This window comes from Nanorana parkeri, unplaced genomic scaffold (genome assembly GCF_000935625.1).
Source record: "Nanorana parkeri isolate BGI_ZX_2015 unplaced genomic scaffold, ASM93562v1 scaffold906, whole genome shotgun sequence".
Taxonomy (NCBI): domain Eukaryota; kingdom Metazoa; phylum Chordata; class Amphibia; order Anura; family Dicroglossidae; genus Nanorana; species Nanorana parkeri.
Window position 1 is genome coordinate 217,053 of NW_017307174.1, and position 21,330 is coordinate 238,382.

General features: G+C 42.9%; 1 protein-coding gene across 1 annotated transcript; it reads left to right on the plus strand.

Moving 5' to 3' along the window:
* Positions 1-4,509: 4,509 nt before the first annotated feature.
* FAM175A (family with sequence similarity 175 member A) lies at positions 4,510-19,858 on the plus strand. The gene is made up of 9 exons (XM_018565994.1): positions 4,510-4,640; positions 7,910-8,000; positions 8,403-8,439; positions 10,224-10,290; positions 12,521-12,714; positions 14,342-14,461; positions 14,742-14,826; positions 18,183-18,291; positions 19,422-19,858. The coding sequence occupies exons 1-9, from the start codon at positions 4,554-4,556 to the stop codon at positions 19,820-19,822; spliced, it is 1,191 nt and encodes a 396-aa protein (XP_018421496.1). The 5' UTR covers positions 4,510-4,553; the 3' UTR covers positions 19,823-19,858.
* The last annotated feature ends 1,472 nt before the right edge of the window (positions 19,859-21,330 follow it).

The following is a 21,330-nucleotide window of genomic DNA, read 5'->3' on the forward strand; positions in this document are numbered from 1 at the left end:
GTGGATTTTTCCAAAGCGTGGACGTGCTTTATACGCACAGGGAATAAACACGGGATACGTTTAGCAGAATTGGCTACATGTGCTACTTTCCTGCCTTTGTCGTGCTTGTGGCACCCATTAAAATCAATGGGCGACCCTGGGACTCCCCCTTTTCCAGAAGTATTATGCAGCGGCCCAGATGGTCCCCCTCCTTACATGGCACTCGGAGAGGGAGGTCCCTTTGTGAGTCTCCTTGGAGGCATATCTATGTGACCCCATATTCTTAAAGAACCTACCGTGGCTACCCCCAAGATGAGGACCACTGTCACGTGCCCACTCACTAGACATACACTACGTCTATGGGATGCCCTTAAGGTATCCCAGGAGTGGATTTCACCACATACTCCCCTTCTCTCTATACAGGGGAACCCCCTTTTCCCTCTGGGATACGACAGCCCATCAACCTTTGGCAAATGGACAGCTCGCTCTCTAGTTCAAGCTAGACATTTTTATACCGCTGCAGGGATTATAACATTCTCGGAGCTCCGAAGGAAACATCAGCTTACCACTAGGGATCTTTTTCAGTTTATGCAAATTACACACTATTTAAGACAGCGCACTGGACCGCTCCGTGACCTGACGGTTATGACCCCATTTGAACAATTAGTGATGCGCAATCCCCAGGGCCCAGGTCTCATATCCCACCTATATGCGTCCCTGATGGACTCCCTACAGAGGGAACTTCCTCCCTATGCCTCAAAATGGGGACAGGAATTGGGGGGCCCCATTGGAGTGAACACATGGTCCCAAATCTGGTGCACGACCGCAAAAAGTTCCTCGAGTGTGCAGGCAGTGGAAGCAAACTACAAACTCTTACTGAGATGGTATTTGGTCCCTCAGCGTATTGCCCGTGCAGTTCCCTCCAGGTCCCCGTTCTGCTTTAGAGGATGTCAGACTGACGGGACCTTCATACATATCTGGTGGGAGTGCCCCAAGATCCGGCGGTTTTGGTCTCGGGTGTATCAGCTAATTTATACTGTAACAGGTCGTTCCTTTCGCAAGGATCCGACTGAGGCACTACTCGGGAAGAAACCGGTTTCATGCTCATGGACCCAATTTAAGCTGGTCACTCATATTCTGACTGAGGCCAGAAGAGTGATTGCACACTCATGGCGCACTACTTCGGTCCCCTTTGCAGCAGTTAAACCAAGAGTCTCACAAATCATTTTCCTTGAGAAAATGTCGGCTGTCCAGTCAGATTTGTTGCCTAAACTTGAAAAAATATGGGAACCTTGGGTTGTCTCCTATATGCCCCCAAACTTCCACTTGGATTCACTCATTCTTGAACCCCCCTTTATGCTTGATTACCCCTGCCACCCATTCTGCTCTCACCCCCCACCCCCTCCTCTTTGCGATGCATCTCTTTCACAAGATCTCTGTTCGGGCAGACCCTGAACGGTGGTTTGACCACCCCCTTTACAGTTTATGCTAGACTACTGATTGACATAGGTTGCGAGTCTTGATGTATACTGTCAATTTCTTGCGGCATACGCAACACAGATTGTTATGTACATGAGTCTTTTTGTTTATTGGGCTTTATGTACAGCTTTTATACCATTGTATATGATGTTTACATCTGCAAAAAACAGTTATATTTTCTTTTCTAAAAACAATAAAAATGGATTAAACTAAAAAATCAATGGGCGACATGGAGCAAGCGCAGGAACAAACGCACCTGAACACACACGAACGCCGTACACCTAGGTGTGGAAAGGGACTTAATGCAGGATATTAAAGAAACATACAAGAGAGATAAAGAAAAGCGGGGCTTTAAAAGTGTCCGAACCATACAGAACGTCCATCAAACATACATGGTTTTGTATAAACGTATATTTAATACATAAAGACTTGGTTACAATTAAAATGTCATTGACATGATACAATGTTACATTGAAATCAAGCTACCTCCTTTTGGTGCCCATACATGTGTACATATATATATATAATTCATTAATATAACATGGACTCCTTGAGTCCTGATTTCTGTAATAGTTGTATGATCCACTGTGGGCCCAATCTCCGACGCGTTTCGCAACTGTATGTGCTTCCTCAGGGAGGTTGGAGGTATTCTAGGACATTACATCAAAATAGGTTTAAGTATAATGATCACAGATACCAAAGGAATATTAAAGAAACACTCTGAGAAAATAAAAAAAAATACCCTTTCAGTGTAGCTACCCCCACACTGCAAGGGTTAAGTGCTCATTTTGTCTTTAAAAATATACTCATCTGGACCTCGGTATCACTGGGCTGCTATACCAGTCTCCAAGGCTCCGGTGGTCTATGGACACTGACATCATCACGCTTAATGCAGATCCATTGATGTGCATTAGACATGAGTATGCCGAGGGACAGTTAGGGTTGCCACCTTTTCTTCCATCGAAACCCGAACGCTCTAGTGACGCACAGAAATGTTTTTGGGAGAATGAGCTGCGGCTTATTCGTATGTAAATAGAATCACCCATTAATATGTAAATATCACAGTTGACACTATTTTCAGTGGGGGGGCCAGTAGCCCCTATCCCAATTTTGGTTGCCCCTGTCTGCCTGACATCTCGTGTCCGGGTTTCAGCTGCCTTGAAACCCGGACACAGCATTCAAAACCCGAACTGTCCAGGTGAATTCTGGACAGGTGGCAACCCTAGGGACAGTCCATAGCCTGTAACTACTGGCCATACCATTTGAGTTCCATACAAGAAAAATTGTTTTCAGAACTTTCATTGGATTTTCTAATAGTTAACGGGGACAAATCAACAACAATCGTTTTCAACCGCAGGAAGGAGTAAAATGGAAAATGGATATTTTTCTCAAACAAAGGACCTGTTCACACCAGCTGAGTTTGGCTGCACAGTCCCAACGCAAAGACAAGGCAAAAAGTAGGGATGCACTGATACCGTTTTTTCGGTATCGAGTACTGATATTTTTCTCCGGTACTCGCCGATACCGAATGCCAATACCACAAGTCCCATTAAGGAAGACGGGCGGCATGTAATGAATCGCCACCCAGCTTCCTGATTAGCTGGGAAGCCGGGCGTCGTGTAATGACTAGCTACCGGGCTTCCCGTTTAGCCAAAAAGCCGTCTCCATGCTCCCTGGTCACCAGGTGATGAGGGAGCATGGAGCCGGCTTTCTCGTCAATCAGGAAGCCGGGTGGCGGGTAATGACTTGCCACTCAGCTTCCTGATTGGCCTGGAAGCCCGCTCCATGCCCCCTCGTCACTATTTTTGGGGCTCTCTAACTGCATTTGAATGCATTAGGACCATTCTAAATAAATGGCACCACAACAAAATGCACATAGTATTGTGTGTAACCTAAACTCATTGGAGTGAAGCCAGACTTAAGGTGCCGAGACACTTATTGATTATTGTTCGATTTCTTTCGTGTCGTCATTGAACCCTTGTTCGAGTTATGTACGATTGGAAATAAGTTTTCCAGCCTGACCGATCGAGGAAATTCGGCCAGGAGTACAGTAAACAAAATCGTGTTCCCATCAACGGATCGATTATACCTGGTAGGAACTCATCACCACCATAGAATGCAAATCAAGAAAACCATGACATCATGTAATGTTTACAAACAGGCCGGAGGTTTGACAAAGACGGTAATGAGCCAGTAATCTAACAGAAAATTCGGCATTGCCGTATAAATTCCGGTAAGATCCTGAGTACACACATAACCACACGGGTCCCAGGGAGGGGCACTTTTTAACTGGGTAGACTCCTTTAACTGGATGACTGTCCTCGAGATGCATGGTCACCCTACTTTGTACTCACACAGTGGGGGAGCATATAAGATATATGTATCTATACACAAAAAAAGCAAGCCAGCCGCAATGCGAAGCAGTGCGTTCTGGTCAGAATCAGGCCAGAACGCACTGCATCTGGTGTGAACGTACCCTAACTGTTGTCCCATAGGAGCTGAATATTATTCTTTGTAATCATTGTGGTGTGAATGGGCTCTCAGTGTTATGTGATGACTGTTTGAAAACACATTCAGGGGAATTGATCAAAACTGGAGCAGACAGAATCTAGAGCAGTTGCCCATGGCAACCAACCAGCTTCTCTCTTCAATTGTTCAGTTAAGCTTTGAAAATGATTGGTTGCCATGGGTAACTGCTCCAGAATATGTCTGCTCCAGTTTTGATAAATTCCCCTCTTTGACTTTCAGCACCAGACAATGGTTCTCCATAAGAAATGGTCAGGAGGATGCTATTCCTTTCTATGATGTTACAAGTGACCATATCAGTGATTCTCCAGCCATTCTCCTCAGCACTCTATCACCCACACATACACTGGTCTATACATAGTTTGGCCACTAGGGGTCTCTGCAGCTCGGTAAAAAGATTTGTATGTACAGGTCTGCCCGCCTTCCCCTCACACTATGGGGACTCCCCTCCGATACTTCCTGTTACACTGTGTCCATTGTCTCTCTGTCGGCCCGCTGTGCTGGGGAAGGGGCATTGTAGTACACAGCGTGTGTGAGGAGGGGCACATAGAAGGGGGAGCCCGGGCACCATGGCAAGGGAGAGCACACGGGCACTCATGTCTGGGTTTGTTTTTAGCGCCCTCACTTTCCACCATGTGAACTCCGGCTCAGACTCGGTGAGTAAGGAATATAAAGTACATGACTGCTACACGGTTTTATATATCAGCCCTAGTGATCTGCAGACCCAGGCAGGGACATGGCATGAGGTTATATAGACAGGCAGGGACATGGCATGGGGTTATATAGACAGGTAGTGACATGGCATGGAGTTATATGGACAGGCAGGGACATGGCATGGGGTTATATAGACAGGCAGGGACATGGCATGAGGTTATATAGACAGGCAGGGACAGGGCATGAGGTTATATAGACAGGCAGGGACATGGCATGGGGTTATATAGACAGGTAGGGACATGGCATGGGATTATATAGACAGGCAGGGACATGGCATGGGATTATATAGACAGGCAGGGACATGGCATGGGGTTATATAGACAGGCAGGGACATGGCATGGTGTTATATAGACAGGTAGGGACATGGCATGGGGTTATATAGACAAGCAGGGACATGGCATGAGGTTATATAGACAGGGACATGGCATGGGGTTATACAGACAGGTAGGGACATGGCATGGGGTTATATAGACAGGTAGGGACACGACATGGGGTTATATATACGGGCAGGGACATGGCATGGGGTTATATAGACATGTAGGGACATGGCATGTGATAGAGACAGGCAGGGACACGGCATGGGGTTATACAGACAGGTAGGGACATGGCATGGGGTTATACAGACAGGTAGGGACATGGCATGGGGTTATACAGACAGGTAGGGACATGGCATGGGGTTATACAGACAGGGACATGGCATGGGGTTATACAGACAGGGACATGGCATGGGGTTATACAGACAGGGACATGGCATGGGGTTATACAGACAGGCAGGGAAATGGCATGGGGTCATATATACGGGCAGGTACATGGCATGGGATTATATAGATAGGCAGGGACACGGCATGGGGTTATACAGACGGGTAGGGACATGGCATGGGATTATAGAGACAGGCAGGGACACAGCATGGGGTTATACAGACAGGTAGGGACATGACATGGGGTTATATAGACAGGTAGGGACATGGCATGGGGTTATACAGACAGGGACATGGCATGGGGTATACAGACGGGCAGGGAAATGGCATGGGGTTATATAGACAGACAGGGACATGGCATTGGGTTAAAAGTACGCTTTAAATTGTAAAGAATGACACTAATCTCAGGAGATAGATCTTAAAAATGCATTCAAGTACCTTAACTATCAACACTAATAGGGTTATATAGACAGGCAGGGACATGGCATGGGGTTATATAGACAGGCAGGGACATGGCATGGTGTTATATAGACAGGTAGGGACATGGCATGGGGTTATATAGACAAGCAGGGACATGGCATGAGGTTATATAGACAGGGACATGGCATGGGGTTATACAGACAGGTAGGGACATGGCATGGGGTTATATAGACAGGTAGGGACACGACATGGGGTTATATATACGGGCAGGGACATGGCATGGGGTTATATAGACATGTAGGGACATGGCATGTGATAGAGACAGGCAGGGACACGGCATGGGGTTATACAGACAGGTAGGGACATGGCATGGGGTTATACAGACAGGTAGGGACATGGCATGGGGTTATACAGACAGGTAGGGACATGGCATGGGGTTATACAGACAGGGACATGGCATGGGGTTATACAGACAGGGACATGGCATGGGGTTATACAGACAGGCAGGGAAATGGCATGGGGTCATATATACGGGCAGGTACATGGCATGGGATTATATAGATAGGCAGGGACACGGCATGGGGTTATACAGACGGGTAGGGACATGGCATGGGATTATAGAGACAGGCAGGGACACAGCATGGGGTTATACAGACAGGTAGGGACATGACATGGGGTTATATAGACAGGTAGGGACATGGCATGGGGTTATACAGACAGGGACATGGCATGGGGTATACAGACGGGCAGGGAAATGGCATGGGGTTATATAGACAGACAGGGACATGGCATTGGGTTAAAAGTACGCTTTAAATTGTAAAGAATGACACTAATCTCAGGAGATAGATCTTAAAAATGCATTCAAGTACCTTAACTATCAACACTAATGTATCTTATTTCTGTATCACTCAGCTGTAGATCCTCAAATCATCTCTGAATTGGTGCTGACACTGTCCTTCCTTCTGGAGGGTGGCTGCATTTGTTCCCCATGGTTCCTGTGTGTGTTGTAAAGTAGCCACCGCTCCAAGATCACTCCTGTGATGGACTACAATCTCCGGGTTAGATACTAGTTTGCATTGAGATTGTAGTCCATCATTGACTGAGCTTAGGGCGGTGGCTACTTTTCAACACACACAGGAACCATGGGGAACAAAAGTAGCCACCCTCCAGAAGGAAGGACAGTGTCAGCACCAATTCAGAGATGATTTGAGGATCTACAGAGTCATACACAAATAAGATGCATTGTTTTTTAATAGTTCAGGTACTTGAATGTATTTTTAAAATGTAACTCCTGAGTTTAGGCTAAGTTCACACCAGATGCAGTGCATTCAGGCCCGATTCTGGCCAGAACGCACTGCATCGTATTGGGGCCGGCTCACTTTTTTGTGGGGCAGAAGTGGGCGTGGCGGGTCATTGAAGTGAATAGTTGATCGGCCGCACGGGATCGCAAGGCACATTGTGCCTGCGGTCCGGTGCGATCAAAATAGTGCTTGCAGCATTTTGATCGCACCGGACCGCAGGCACAAGGTGCCTTGCGGCCTGAGGACGCGGCTACGGTGCCATTCACTTCAATTCACTTCAATTCGGGCCGGAACGCACTGCATCTGGTGTGAACCTAGCCTCAGTGTCACCCAGTGGTTAAAGTGTTATAAAGACAGCTCTGTCTCAAAAAATGGTTAAAAAAAATAGGGGTACGTTGTTCCATGACTGATTGTCAGTCAAACTATCAGCACTGAAAAATGGCCTAGTAATAATGGGGTATATACAGTCTGGTCGTCAAGTTGTTATTATACTTTAATTCAAAGCAAAGAAGAGGCTTGGATGAGCTGTATGACATCTTCAGCAGTAATCCAGTTGAATGTGACTACCACTAGCTATAGCATGACCTAGTCATTTGGGAACCTTCACAAGCATACATTACACTTTGAAGTTTTCCACTTAAACCCATTAAACTCCTAGGGCTCATTCACACTTGTCTTCTTTTCTGCTGTAAAACACGTTTTAATATATTCTATTCATGTTATAAAATGTGTTCTTGAATATTCATTTAAAATGACTTTCTGATGTATTTATTTTTCCTCTTGATTATAAAGGAAGGATTTATTTTTGGAGATGTGAAAGGGGAAGCAAAAGATTGCATCACGGACTCCCAAATGAGTGATGTCGAAGTAGTTTATACAATCGGTAAGACTTCTTGAGTGGAAGTGACCTTGCGATATTGTGTGAATAAACACTTAGCATACTTATTAATGTACACACAGCACATTATTATAGACTTTCCTCCTCCAGCGATTACAGGTATGTATTCCCTCTTGTCGCTTTGCCGTTACCACTGCCATCTTCTCCCCGATATTCATCTTCAGCTAGTCTCATTCATTGGCTGGTCATGAAGGACTTCCAAGGTCTGTTCTGTAAATCTACCTTCAGTTCTGCTTTAGGTGTTGGAAATGAAATACTCCCTCCACAAAGTACAATAAACTTTGTGGGCACTATGAAATCACACACATGGTACAGCTATACTATTAGGTTAACAGCTATTTGTGTTCATACCCTCTGATGAAACAACTGTATATTTTTATCTTACAGATATTCAAAGGCACGTTCCCTGTTATCAGCTATTCAGGTTTGTAATTAGGAATTTCTCTCATTTACAAATCCTCTAACGGCCGAGTTCTCAACCATTAGCTCATGGACGATAGGTAGTCTCCAGTACAGCTGATGTAGTTTGATGATCAGCTAGAGCAGTGATGGCGAACCTTTTTGAGCCGGAGTGCCCAAACTGGATCACTAAACCAACTTATGTATCTCAAAGTGCCAACCCTTCAATTAGACCTGAATACTCTCAGGGGGCTCTGCAGTTCTGAGGTGATCTGTGCGGGCTCTCAGCGGGCTGTGCGGCTCTCAGACGGTCTTAAATGGCTTTTGGGTGGGCTCTGTTGTCCCTCTGGTGGTATGTATGGGCTCTCTGGTGGGCTGTGTGGCTCTCTGGTGGGCTGTGTGGCTCTCTGGTGGGCTGTGTGGCTCTCTGGGGGGGCTATAAGGACTGACTACTTAATTGTCGGCTGCCGCAGCTCTCCGTGTTCCTCCGCGCCAGCCTAAAATGGTAAAATAGTCCCCTCTCTTCTGCTGTCAGTTCAGCGGGGGAGAGAGGGAACTACTGCATAACAAAATTAATTGGACTGGGACCGCTATCGCTGCGTCCCTTTGGTAATGCGGACCTGGGCTCGCGTGCCAGCAGAGGGGGCCCCACGTGCCCACTCTGGCACGTGTGCCATAGGTTTGCCACCACTGAGCTAGAGGGATTAAAATGATTTATAGCTGTAGAAGCCTGTGTACCGGAGGAGTTCATTTACTGATAATCTCTAAAACTATTGATGCAGCTGATGATTAGCTTTAGTTAGAAATGAAACAGGATGGAATATTTATTTGTATGACGACTTCATATATTAGTGTAAGTGACCACAGCAAAATCACATGCATGGTGGAAACTAAAAGATCTCTGAACTCAGCTCAGAGCCTAAGTTCCATATAACACAAAGGTCATTCAAAGTGGTTGTGGAAAAATCTAGTGTATTTGTAGATGTGGTCATGGTATGGCTAGACATACACACCCTGATCTCTTGTGACCATTGGTTTATTAGGGTATAACAGAGGAGCAGCACATGTAGCCATTATTGCACAAGGAAGTTTTCAGACATGCTGAAAAATAGCTTTGCAACCTGGAGCTAATTGCCTTCTCTATGCAGGAAAGCAAGTCAGTCAGTCAGGATTATATTATTATTATACAGGATTTATATAGCGCCAACAGTTTGCGCAGCGCTTTACAATCTAAGGAAGACATGACGATCACAATACAATTCAAGACAAGATGGTAAGGAGGGCCCTGCCCCTGAGGGTATACAGCCTAAAAGGGAGGGGCATTATAAAAAACAAAGACTGCATGTTCCATCACTTGCTTTTTGTCTCTCCATTTTTTTGATTGAAGTAAAGATCCCTATAGACTTGACACCTTCCTGTCCACGAGTGCGAGTGCTTCCTGAAACTTTATATTGCTTTTTAGATGTTGCTTAGTAGACACTATCAGGTTTATTTATAAAACTATACGCTGTGTGGATGCCATTTGCACGGCACTGGCGCCCCTACATGGCACTGAGGATTATAGGAAATTCCTATACTCAGCGCCATTTAGGGGGGCTGGTGCCGTTGGACTACACTGGGTGGACGTTTTATAAATAAACCCATATAACTTGGTAAAGATAAAGCTTTTCTAAGGTCCATTGGTGGAGAGTAGCTCCAAAAAAATCCCCATTGCTATATGAATTTATAAACAGTACAGGTTGCCTACATATTTTGGGCTGAAATCACTTGTAGCTGAAATCGATGTCTAATGGCATATAAATCTGCTAGGTTTTACAATGGCCTTGGTGAGGTGGACAAACCTGCATTACAAAAGCTGCTGTCTGGCCAAGAAAAGGTAAGTGAATGCATGATGTTTGTGGATTGGAATTTTTTTTTTTTTTTTTTATTAGGACTTGTAATCTTACCTCCCTAAGATGACTTCATGATTTATAAATATCTAAATTGAAGCTTACTAATATGTGGCTTCGTTATCAAAACATCTGAAAATCAAATGTCCATATTGCCATCACAGCAGCTTTCCAGATTGAAACTTACCGTATATTCTACACATGTCATTTCCCATTGCAATTTTAAACTGTTTGTTATGAGACAGCACATTCAGTTCTTGGTTAAGACACTTACATCGGTGAGGCCTGTATCCCTAATACTAAAGCTGATCATACATAAACTGAACCGATTTAGGTGAGAGACAAAACCTGCCTTTACTTCACACCTCCAATGAAGTTTCATGTAGACAAATAATCAATAGCCTTTTTTGTTTCTCCATAGGTAGTCAGTGGTGAATTATTAGTAAAATCAGTAAATCACTAATTAAAATCAGCAAATGTTTTAAAGTTGATATGGTCAGGGTTTTTGCAATCTGGATATCCCCTTAAAGAATGGAGAAAATGCGGATGACTCGGAATGTGTATTAAAAATCACCCATTAGGTGTCAGAAAAGCAAAAAAATATATCTGCCCATAAAAATCCAATGTGAATAGGCATATAGGGTATTTTACACTTTAGGGAACCCTATACCATTGACATTGACTAGTTATAATTTCCATATACATCTCTGGGTGGGACATGTATTGCATAAAGAGGATTTGATGGCCTACAAGAACCATTAGAAAAATATCTTAGCAGGATCAGGAAATGCAGATGGTAGTTTTACTCTAAATATTTTTAATGACAATCATGTACTTATGGAAATACCAAACATGAACTCATAATACCTTGTGTTGCATGGAAGTTATCATGGGATTGTATTTTAATTTGTAGGCAAATACCACTAAAGAATCTAATGCGTTTTTCTATGTTTTACAATAGCAGAGCTCCGACCTTTTTAATGGAGCAGCGATCGCTGTGTGGTCTTCTCCATTAAATTACCCTAAACTGAGGATTTAAAAATACATTCAAGTACTTTAACTATTACCAAAACTGTATCTTATTTGTGTATCTCTTGGCTGTAGATCCTCAAATCATCTCTGAATTGGTGCTGACACTGTCCTTCCTTCTGGAGGGTGGCTACTTTTTGTTCCCCATGGTCTGTGTGTGTGTGTTGTAAAGTAGCCACCACTCCAAGCTTGCTCCCGTGATGGACTACAATCTCACGTTTAGTTTTCTAATAATATGTATTGACAATGTAGTCCATCACAGGAGCGAGCTTGGAGCGGTGAAGCGTGTGACAATGAAACTGTCACAGGTCGGCTCAATAGATCGGGAAGTGAGCGAACACATACCGTCGCTCGATCACTTCTTGATATATCCGTACAGAGAGCCGTGACTGTCACTCATGGCTCACTGCAGGGATTCCCCCCTTCCCTGTCCGATCCTCCACCTTTGACTGGCGGAACGGATGGAGGAAGGGCCGGGCACAGCTGGCTCTGCCTCTAGATAGGCAGAGCCAGCTGTTTCTCACGCAGCTGGGTGGATCCAGAAATAATTGTCGGGATCCGTCCCGGCTGCGGCGTCTCAGTATACCGCGAGCTGTAGCTCGCGGTATACTGAACTTTGGGTGATGGGAGGACGCTAGTTTGTGTCCTCCTGTTACCCTTAGGAGAACTATGGGAAAAAGCGCTGACCCCATAGTTCTCCTTTGAGTGATGCCTCTTGATCCGATCATCATCTTCTTTCCTGTAGTTTTTAGAAGTCCCTCCAGAGCAGGTGACGGTCTCTGATCCAGCGCTGACTGCTGAGTCTACTGTGTCCCACAGTCTGTGCGCGTGCACGCTGCCATGCTGCCCGCATTGACTTACCTTGTGTCGCTCCTCGTCTCCCGGCTGAAGATCTGTAGTGCGCATGCGCTCGCCCCAAGATCCTTTGTGGCCTCCCGAGATTTTTCTTCAGATGGGAGCGCGCAGCGGAGACACAGGTAACTTTAAACCCTTTTCATAACTTTTTTTTTTTTTTTTTTTTTTATATATTTTTGCCTATGTCTACTGCTTGCTAGCAGTAGATATATCCAAAAACCCCTGGGTGTTCAATTATCCTTTAAGATTTAATCTGAGTTTAGTGTCACTTTATGTTTTTTAAGCTAGGAAGCTGAATTGTCATTATTCTTTTATTCCTGATCTGTTTTACAGGATGTAATTGGATGGTACAAGTTTCGAGATAACACAAGTCAGACAATGACCCTCAGGGAGAGATTTCTACATGAAAACTTACAGACCTGCCTTTCAAACCCAGGTCTTCTATTTTTGCTAGTCACTCCACAGTGTACAACAGAGAAAGAATCGACCTATCGCATGGAGTATGCTTTACATAAACCACAAGACAGGCAAGTTCTGTTCATTCATTTCTAATGCTAACAATAAGAGTTGTGTAGATGATGGTAATGTTAGTAATAGCAAACCTGCTATTACTAAAAAGTAACTATAGAATGCTGCATGAATTCCTTCCCTAAAAATAGCTTTTTTTTTTTTTTTAAATAAAAAGCAGTGCTTGAGCTCTAGTTGATTGACTTTGTTTAGGCTGAGAGGAGTATCTTGGGAGCATGATGTTATCATTCTGCTGCAGTCAGGAGGAAAGCATTTCCATCTTTTCCCCAGTCATCACCCACTGGGACTTTGTCAGCTCCCAGGGTGTGTAGCATCAGCTTCCTGCTGCCTCTCATTACTTAGCATGCATGCACTTACATGTTAGTTAGTTCAATGGCTTGAATACTTTAAAGTGACACTAAACTCGGGAAACCTTAAAAATGCATTCAAGTACCTTAACTATTAACAAAAATGTATCTAATTTGTTTATCACTCGGCTGTAGATCCTCAAATCATCTCTGAATTGGTGCTGACACTGTCCTTCCTTCTGGAGGGTGGCTACTTTTGTTCCCCATGGTCGCTGTGTGTTGTAAAGTAGCCACCACTCCAAGCTTGCTCCCGTGATGGACTACAATCTCATGTTTAGTTTACTAATTTGTATTTAGATTGTAGTCCATCATCGGAGTGAGCTTGGAGGGGTGGAAACTTTACAACACACACCGGGACCATGGGGAACAAAAGTAGCCACCCTCCAGAAGGAAGGACAGTGTCAGCACCAATTCAGAGATGATTCTCATGAACGTGCACAAGCTGCTGTCAGTCAATTGCAGAGGAGGATCCAGAAAACGAATGTCTGTAGTGGAATGTGGCACCCCCTGCATTCTTCCTATTTCTCTACTAAATCAGGTAAAAAGTATTTTTAGAAAGGGAGGTTAGCAACAGCAGCCTCCATACTTCTTCGGCAGAGGTTACTTTTTAAAATGAAAAGAAATGTGATATATTTGAGACAAGGACTGCTTTAAAAAAACACAAGTAGGAAAAGATGTACTTCACATGTCAACTATTAAGTTGTCGGCTCTGATCTTCTGACTCGACTATCAAAACAGTGTGAATAATCTTTTGTTTAGCTGAATTTCTTCACTCCTTTACCATGTGTATTACAAAGGAATCCTGAACTCTTCTCCTATACAGACTGTATATATGGTCTATTTAATGTTATGATGTACCAATGCAGACTGTATAGTCTAATAAAAGTAATAAATGCAGATCTTATATTACATCATTATATAGAAACATGGATTTCAAATGGGTGCCTCTGTTTTTAAAAAAAACCACAATCTAATCAAAAAGTTTCTAATGGCATAGAGCAGAGTTCCTCAAAAATGAGCCGCTCTTTGCCCCCTGCATGTGGGTCCTTCTCACTCCATGCCAGATGGAGCCGCTAAGCCAGTGTGTGCCAGGCTCAGGAATGCAGTGTTCTAGTACTGGCAGTGTAACTTAGATATAGCAAGTGGCAAATCCCAGTCTTCAATGATTGCAATATAGTTCACATTCTCCACTTTTTTCCTTCCACTCACCTTTTTTGAGTTTATGCAGATGTTACATATTCCACATGCACAAAATAATGTACTTTATTTTCTGTTTCAGTGATTTTCAGAAAATGTCTTTAATTATTGCCAATCTTGGAATGTCAGAGCAGCAAGGATACAAAACCATATCTGGATCTTGTGTGTCTCTTGGATTTGACCAAGCTGTTAAAAAGCATCGGTAAGCTATGGGTTGTTTGTACTAGGGATGCACCGATACCGAAACTAGTATCGGTGCCAATACCGAGTAATTGGGCGAGTACTCGTACCATGCCAGCAAATGCACCGGTATCAGTGAGTACCGAAAGCAAAGTATCAGTACTCGTACTCGATACCGAAAAAGCGGTATCGGTGCATCCCTAGTTTGTACTTACAGGAACCAAATAAATTGCTGTATTTTATCTCAGTGGTTTAATTTTTCACCTTAAAATAGTAAGCATTTTTACTTTTTATCTGCAAAGGTTGGAATTTTTCCACAAAGATGGAACGCTAAAGGAAGTCATTAAAATTACAGATATGTGTACAAGTCTACAGGAGGAACTGACGGTAAGTGATTGCAGAAGTAATTTTGATTCCCGCTTTGATATCTTGGCTGTGTAAGTGCTTGTTCGCACCATCTCCAGACCAGATCTAGATGCTTTTCTGCAAATGCAGTCATGTGTATTTTGAATGTGTTCTGGTACGGTTTAGTCTAAATGGACTTACTAGTGTGTTCTGGTACATTTGCACGCATTTACATGCAATTTGGTGTATTCCAGACCAGAGAAAATAGTGCATGCAGTACTTTTTGAAACGTACTGGAACTGATCGCATTGGTGTGAACTAGCCTCATTTATTACCATACGAATGAATGGGCAATACATTTTTGGACAAGACAAAAACATTCTGGTCTGGACATAGTGTGAACAAGCCCTAAAGGTGGCTATAGATTGAAAAAAGGGAGCATCAAACCACAGAATGATCAACCAATCAGATAGAATCCTGGGAATATTTTGTGTATATAGACCAGGGGTGCCCACAAGGTCGATCGCAATCTACCAGTCGATCGCGTAGCGATCATTGGTAGATCGCCATGTCCTCTCCTCCCGCCGCTTCTCTGGACCCCCGCTGCTCTCCCCAGCGGGGTTCCGAGAAGAAGTGAAGCAACCGGCGGCGGGGGAGGGCGGAGCCGCTGTCACAGAACTAATGCAGAGCAGTGAGGAGAGGGGGGGCGTACGGCCGCGTACTCCCATAGAGAAGGACGGGGGCTGCGTACTAATCACACGCAGCACCTGTCCTTCCTGGGAACTGCCCAATACGGCTGTGCACGCAGCACGGAGCTGTACGTGTCGGCCGATTCCAGTGTGAATGAGCCCTACATAAAAAAATAGTGGGCACCCCTGATATAGACAGTGGACATAGTATCTGCTTTTCCTTTGGTAAAGGATAGGACCCAAACTTCTAACCAAGGGATTTTTAATCCATTTTGACCCAGCAAGTGCTAACATAATTACTAAATAAACTATGCAGTTTACTGTTTGATATTTTTTTTCCCTGTGCAATAATCCCTTTCTGCATTTGGCCTGTAATAGTTTATATTGACATCCTGTGGCATTTGATCACTCTTACATTCAGCTGTAGCTTCTTTTCTTGATATGCTTATACTTCATGTGTATGTCCAGCCAAAGCATTATGGACAGTGGGGAAAGATTACAGTTTTTCAGTGCACCATTAGAGAGCACCAAACAGGAAGGGAAAATCTCTTAACAGGTACACAGACAGGAATTTTTTTTTTTGGGTGAGTAGGGAATGGCTGTAGCTGGCCATACACTAATAGATTTCAGAATGATCGTTCGTACGAAGGATCTTTCTCTCCCGTTCATTGAAGGACACAGGGAACAGATCGGAGATCATGTACTGTAGAGCCACCCAATAATGCCATCAGACGCTTGATAAATGTCAATCAACATTTTGTTTGATCTTGACATTCGATTTTGGAATGAATGGAGTTCCCCCAAACAAAAAACACATTCACTGTTAGAATTTTTTTTGTTCAAATTCAAAATTTTCCCATCCTGCTCCTTCAAGTTTTTTCATCACTGTGGCCAAAATCGATCGTCGATTTCACCCCATCAACTAATAGGAAGTCTAAAGAAAGTTATTTCGTATAAAAATTCTTTTGAAAATCTAAGCAATGTATGGCCAGCTTAAGACTCATCACATTTTTATTGCGGTCTTTGTTTCCATTACAGATTCTCACTTGCTTGCCGTCTAAACCATTGTCGCTGTGACAGTAGGCGATGGAAAAACTCACATAGTGGGTGCAGAGCAGCAAACACTATGGGGGGGGTTCTGTTCCTACTCAGGTTAAATTTAGTTTTGGATAGAGTAGGAAATGGTAATAACCCGTCAGTGTTTTTCTTTTTGTGGTGTTTTTGTACTTTTGAAGAGGTTAATGACGATCTTTCAAAAGGAAGGGGCTATCGTCTAGGCAGCCGCTACCAGAACAGATGTGCATATTGAAAAGATTTCCCGTCATCGCTTATTCCTGTGGCAACCCAAAAGTTTTGTATTTCACTTTACTGTCTATACCGGCGACAATGGTCACTAAGACCAATAATGATGGTGAGTCTCACCAGTAGGAGCAGAGACTGCAATATAAACCTGGCAAATGTTGCAGTTCTCCCTTATTACACTATCCAAACCTAAAAAAATAAAAACGTTTTGACTTTACATAAACTTGAAAGGGAATATATTCTAAATGTTTTTTCTTACATTGTAGACATTCGAATGTCAACATTGGCAATGGGTATTAACTATTATCGTTCATAAAGGTTAAAAAAAAAAACTTTGTTTCTATGTATAGTTTATACTAAAACTGAATGTGTACATGTTGCCAGCCAATTCATCTCTTTCTCCGACTGATTAGAAACAAGGTAATGCTTGTGTGGTTGAGACAGGGTGATAGGAAATTGGGTGTTTGCTCCCTCTAGAGATTTATATGTAATGCAATAACACATGCATGAGAAAGCTTCTAAAGATATAAAAATCTTATTTACCAGAACACTGTAATAATGAGAGAAAAAAAAAATCTACGTGCACTGACATTACACTATGATTTGTGTTTTGCACATTACTAGTTAAGCAGCCTTTAAAATTCCAGCTCTGGTAAATTTAAGTGACCCTAAACTCAGGCATTTAATCTTAAACATGCATTCAAGTACCTTAACTATTAATAAAAATTGTATCTTATTTGTGAATCACTCAGCTGTAGATCCTCAAATCATGCAGGGCGTGCCACATTCCACTACAGACATTCTTTTTCTGGATCCTCCTCTGCAATTGACTGACAGCAGCTTGTGCACGTTCATGAGAATCATCTCTGGATTGGTGCGGACACTGTCCTTCCTTCTGGAGGGTGGCTACTTTTGTTCCCCCATGGTCTTTGTGTGTGGTGTAAAGTAGCCACCACTCCAAGCTCACTCCTGTGATAGATTATTTCAATCTCAATACAAATTAGTAAACTAAACATGAGATTGTAGTCCATCACGGGAGCGAGCTTGGAGTGGTGGCTACTTTACAACACACACAGGGACCATGGGGACCAAAAGCCACCCTCTAGAAGGAAGGACAGTGTCAGCACCAATTCAGAGATGATTTGAGGATCTACAGCTGAGTGATACACAAATAAGATACATTTTTGTTAATAGTGTACTTGAATGCATTTTTAATCATCACCTTTAGTGAATGGGCACAGTTTCATTACCTTTTTTATAACGCCATGGTCAATTGTTGCATTATTTGTGTTTTATACTGATGATTGTCGCATTCCCCATTCATATGCACGAATAGCTGGTGTCTTAACAAATACATAGTGTTAATATAAAAACTGTGAGAAAAATAACAGCTTGCTCTGTCTGTAGGAAACTTGCTCTCGTGTGCTAGAAAGCGAATATTCTGTGGAGCAACTTCTGCAACAAGTTAATCAACTAAAAAGGAAAATTGCTGAAAAGAAAAAGCTTCTTAAAAACGGTAATTTAATAAAAAAGGATTATGTGGTCTGCAGTGCTGTTTCTTGACTGTATTATGTAAACCTCTAAAAGGTCCCCACACACCTGACGATAATGGCGGGAAATCCCGCGATGGTACGATTATCGTAAGGTGTGTGGAAGCTGTGCGACCTCTACTACTGTAAGGTCGCACGACTTTTAACTTACGGACATGTTCGAAAACCCGCCGAGCATCGTACGACGTTCGGCGGGTTTGTGGCATGTCCGTACGATGAAAGCCGTACGGGCCGGTGTGCGCAAGCGCACACTGCCCGTTCGGCATTGCGGTCATCGGAAGCCTGCCCCTCAGGGGGTGTGGCTTGCGATCATCGCAAGTACGATCTGCCTATGCAAGATGGGCAGATCGTACGTTTTTTTAAGTACCTTACAACCATCGCAAGACAAAAGTCTTGTGATGGTTGTAAGGTGTGTACCCAGCCTAATGCAAGAGTGGGCAACTCTGGCCCTCCAGCTATTGTGGAACTACAAGTCCCATGAGGCATTGCAAGACTTGACATGATGGATTTGTAGTTAAAGCACAGCTGGAGTTGCCGACTCCTGGTCTAATTTGTCAAATATTTACCAGTACCACTTCACTTGTGTAAGTATAAAATAAGCACTTTTAAAGTATGTGCAGGTTTGGAAATACTCTCAATGTGTTTTTCAGCAATGTCCCAAATTGTTTGCTTTCATAGGATTCAGTATTTGTTCTTAGCTTGTAAATGCTAGTGTGAAGAACACTAGATTCAGAAAGCATGTAGGAAGCTTTAGGGCTCATTTGCACCAAAAACCATAACTTTTTTTTTTTGGAGGAAGTTAAATCACTCCTACTATTTGAAGAAATGCAAAGCATTTACATGTGTTGTAAACAAAATGCAGCGTAAAGTTGTGTCAGTATACAGCTTATTTATGCTCAGGCATTACACAATGTATGTCAGATTTATTTCTGGAGTGCGGCTCTTGGATTTAGAGGAAGTTCTAACTGTTGGAGTATCCAGACATTATGGAAGCCAGGATCAGCCTATCCTTGTAGGTTGATTGTTCATTTAAGGTAAAGTGCAGCAAACTTTTGCGTCCAAACTAAATTCTGGATAATATAATTTTATTTTTCAGATGAGGTAAAGCCTGCAGCTCCAGAAGAAAATATTTTCCTGTGTCAGGCCTTGCACCATTTCTTCCCTCACTCTGCTTTCCTGCAGTCATGTCGCCTTACTTTAAATGGGACACTAATACCAGACAACTGTAATACTCAACATAACATCACTGAGATGGATAAACTGACGTTAATGATCGAAGAATGCGACCTGCCAGAAGTATGTTTCAGGAAATCCGGCAAGCGAAAGAGACTGCCACAGAAAAAGAAAGCTAGCTTACCATTGACAAGGACAAGAGCCTCTACCCGCGAGGCCAACCACTATGACAACAGAGTAATGTTAAATAGTGGTACAGAAACAGAAGATGATTCACAACATTTCAAACCAGACGCTTTGGGTTCACAGTCGCCCACATTTTAATGGTCTATTTTAACACATTTTCCTCTACTGTCCTTAGGGAGAACCTATTAGGTTGGATGTAGGGGAGCTGCCTTTGACTTGTTTCTCAAGGTGTACTCTACAGGCTGGTCATTCCTAAAGAAAAACACCAGAATTTTTTTTTAATTTATATTAACCCTTGCAGTGGGACTAACCCCGTACTACAAGGGTTAAGCACTCATTTGTGTCTAGGTGCTAAAATAACCAAGTTATACTCACCCAAAGCTTCTAGCTGGCCAGATGTCACAGCGCCCCCTCTCGTCATCTCCTCCACTGCAGCATTGTAATCTTCCTCAGCGTCCTCACATCTATACACTGTGTATGGACATGATGAGTTATGGGACCTTAGACTGCTACAGAGGAGGGGGGAGAGAGGCTTGAAGGACTGGTCTAAAAACAAAGAACAAGCCGGCTTCACGCATCAGATGAGTACAACTTTTTTTATAACCTAGAAAAAAGAGCAGTTAACCCTTAGAGTGTGGGAGTAGCCCCACTGCGAGGGTTAACAAAAACATTTCCTGGAATTCTTCTTTAAACTTGTTTACCACTCACACAAAGCAAGGACGTGTATATCACGTTTCCTGCCAAGTGATGTGCGTGTTTCAGTGATTCGCTATACAGTAAAACGTTAATATGTGCATTTAAGGTTTAAAGTAGTCCATTCATTTTGAATAGGCTCACAACATGCCTTATTGCACAAAAAACACAACTGTGCTATTCTTGACAATGCAGAGCAACAAAAAAAAAAAAAATTAGTTCACTATATTTGCGATCCTTTTTTTTCCCCCTTTCTTTCTTACTGTAGATGTGCGTTGGGTGCCATACAGAATGAATGGCAACACGCATTGCTGTCACACACATTAATGCAGGGGCATGTGTTATCAAAATGCAAAAGATGTTAATCCAGCCTAAAGAAGATAGCCCTGGAACAAACAAAAAAATATGAGAGAGAGAAAAAAGTACAGTATAAGATATTCTGTAAAAAAAAATAAGTCAAGGCAACTGGACTTGCTGTATTTTTCTTGAAGACGTTTCACTGGTCATCCAACTTTCTTAAGTCAGAATGACTTGTACAAGAATAAATATGTCCCAGAGAGTTTTTGTACAAATCATTTTGAATTGAAAAAACTGATTGGATGTCCAGTGAAACGTGAAGAAAAATACAGCAAGTCCAGTTGCCTTGACCTATTTCTTACAGATATACCATGACCTGGATGAATGAGAACCTTCCCAGATATAGGATATAGAGCTCAGCTAGGGTCAATATGGTAATGTTTTATTAGGATATTTGGAACACTGCTCCTAACAAAGGAGAGGTTTGTCAAACTTTCCCCTTGTATGTATTTTTTTAGTTCTCTGATGTATAAGAAAATAAGTGAGATATTTATTTTTGGTGAAATAAAATGAGGTAGATCTTTTGTCAGTGTCCTTTCCTAAATATCAGTTCTTCATTACAGCAAAGTAGTGCATAAACTTGCAATAAAGAGCCA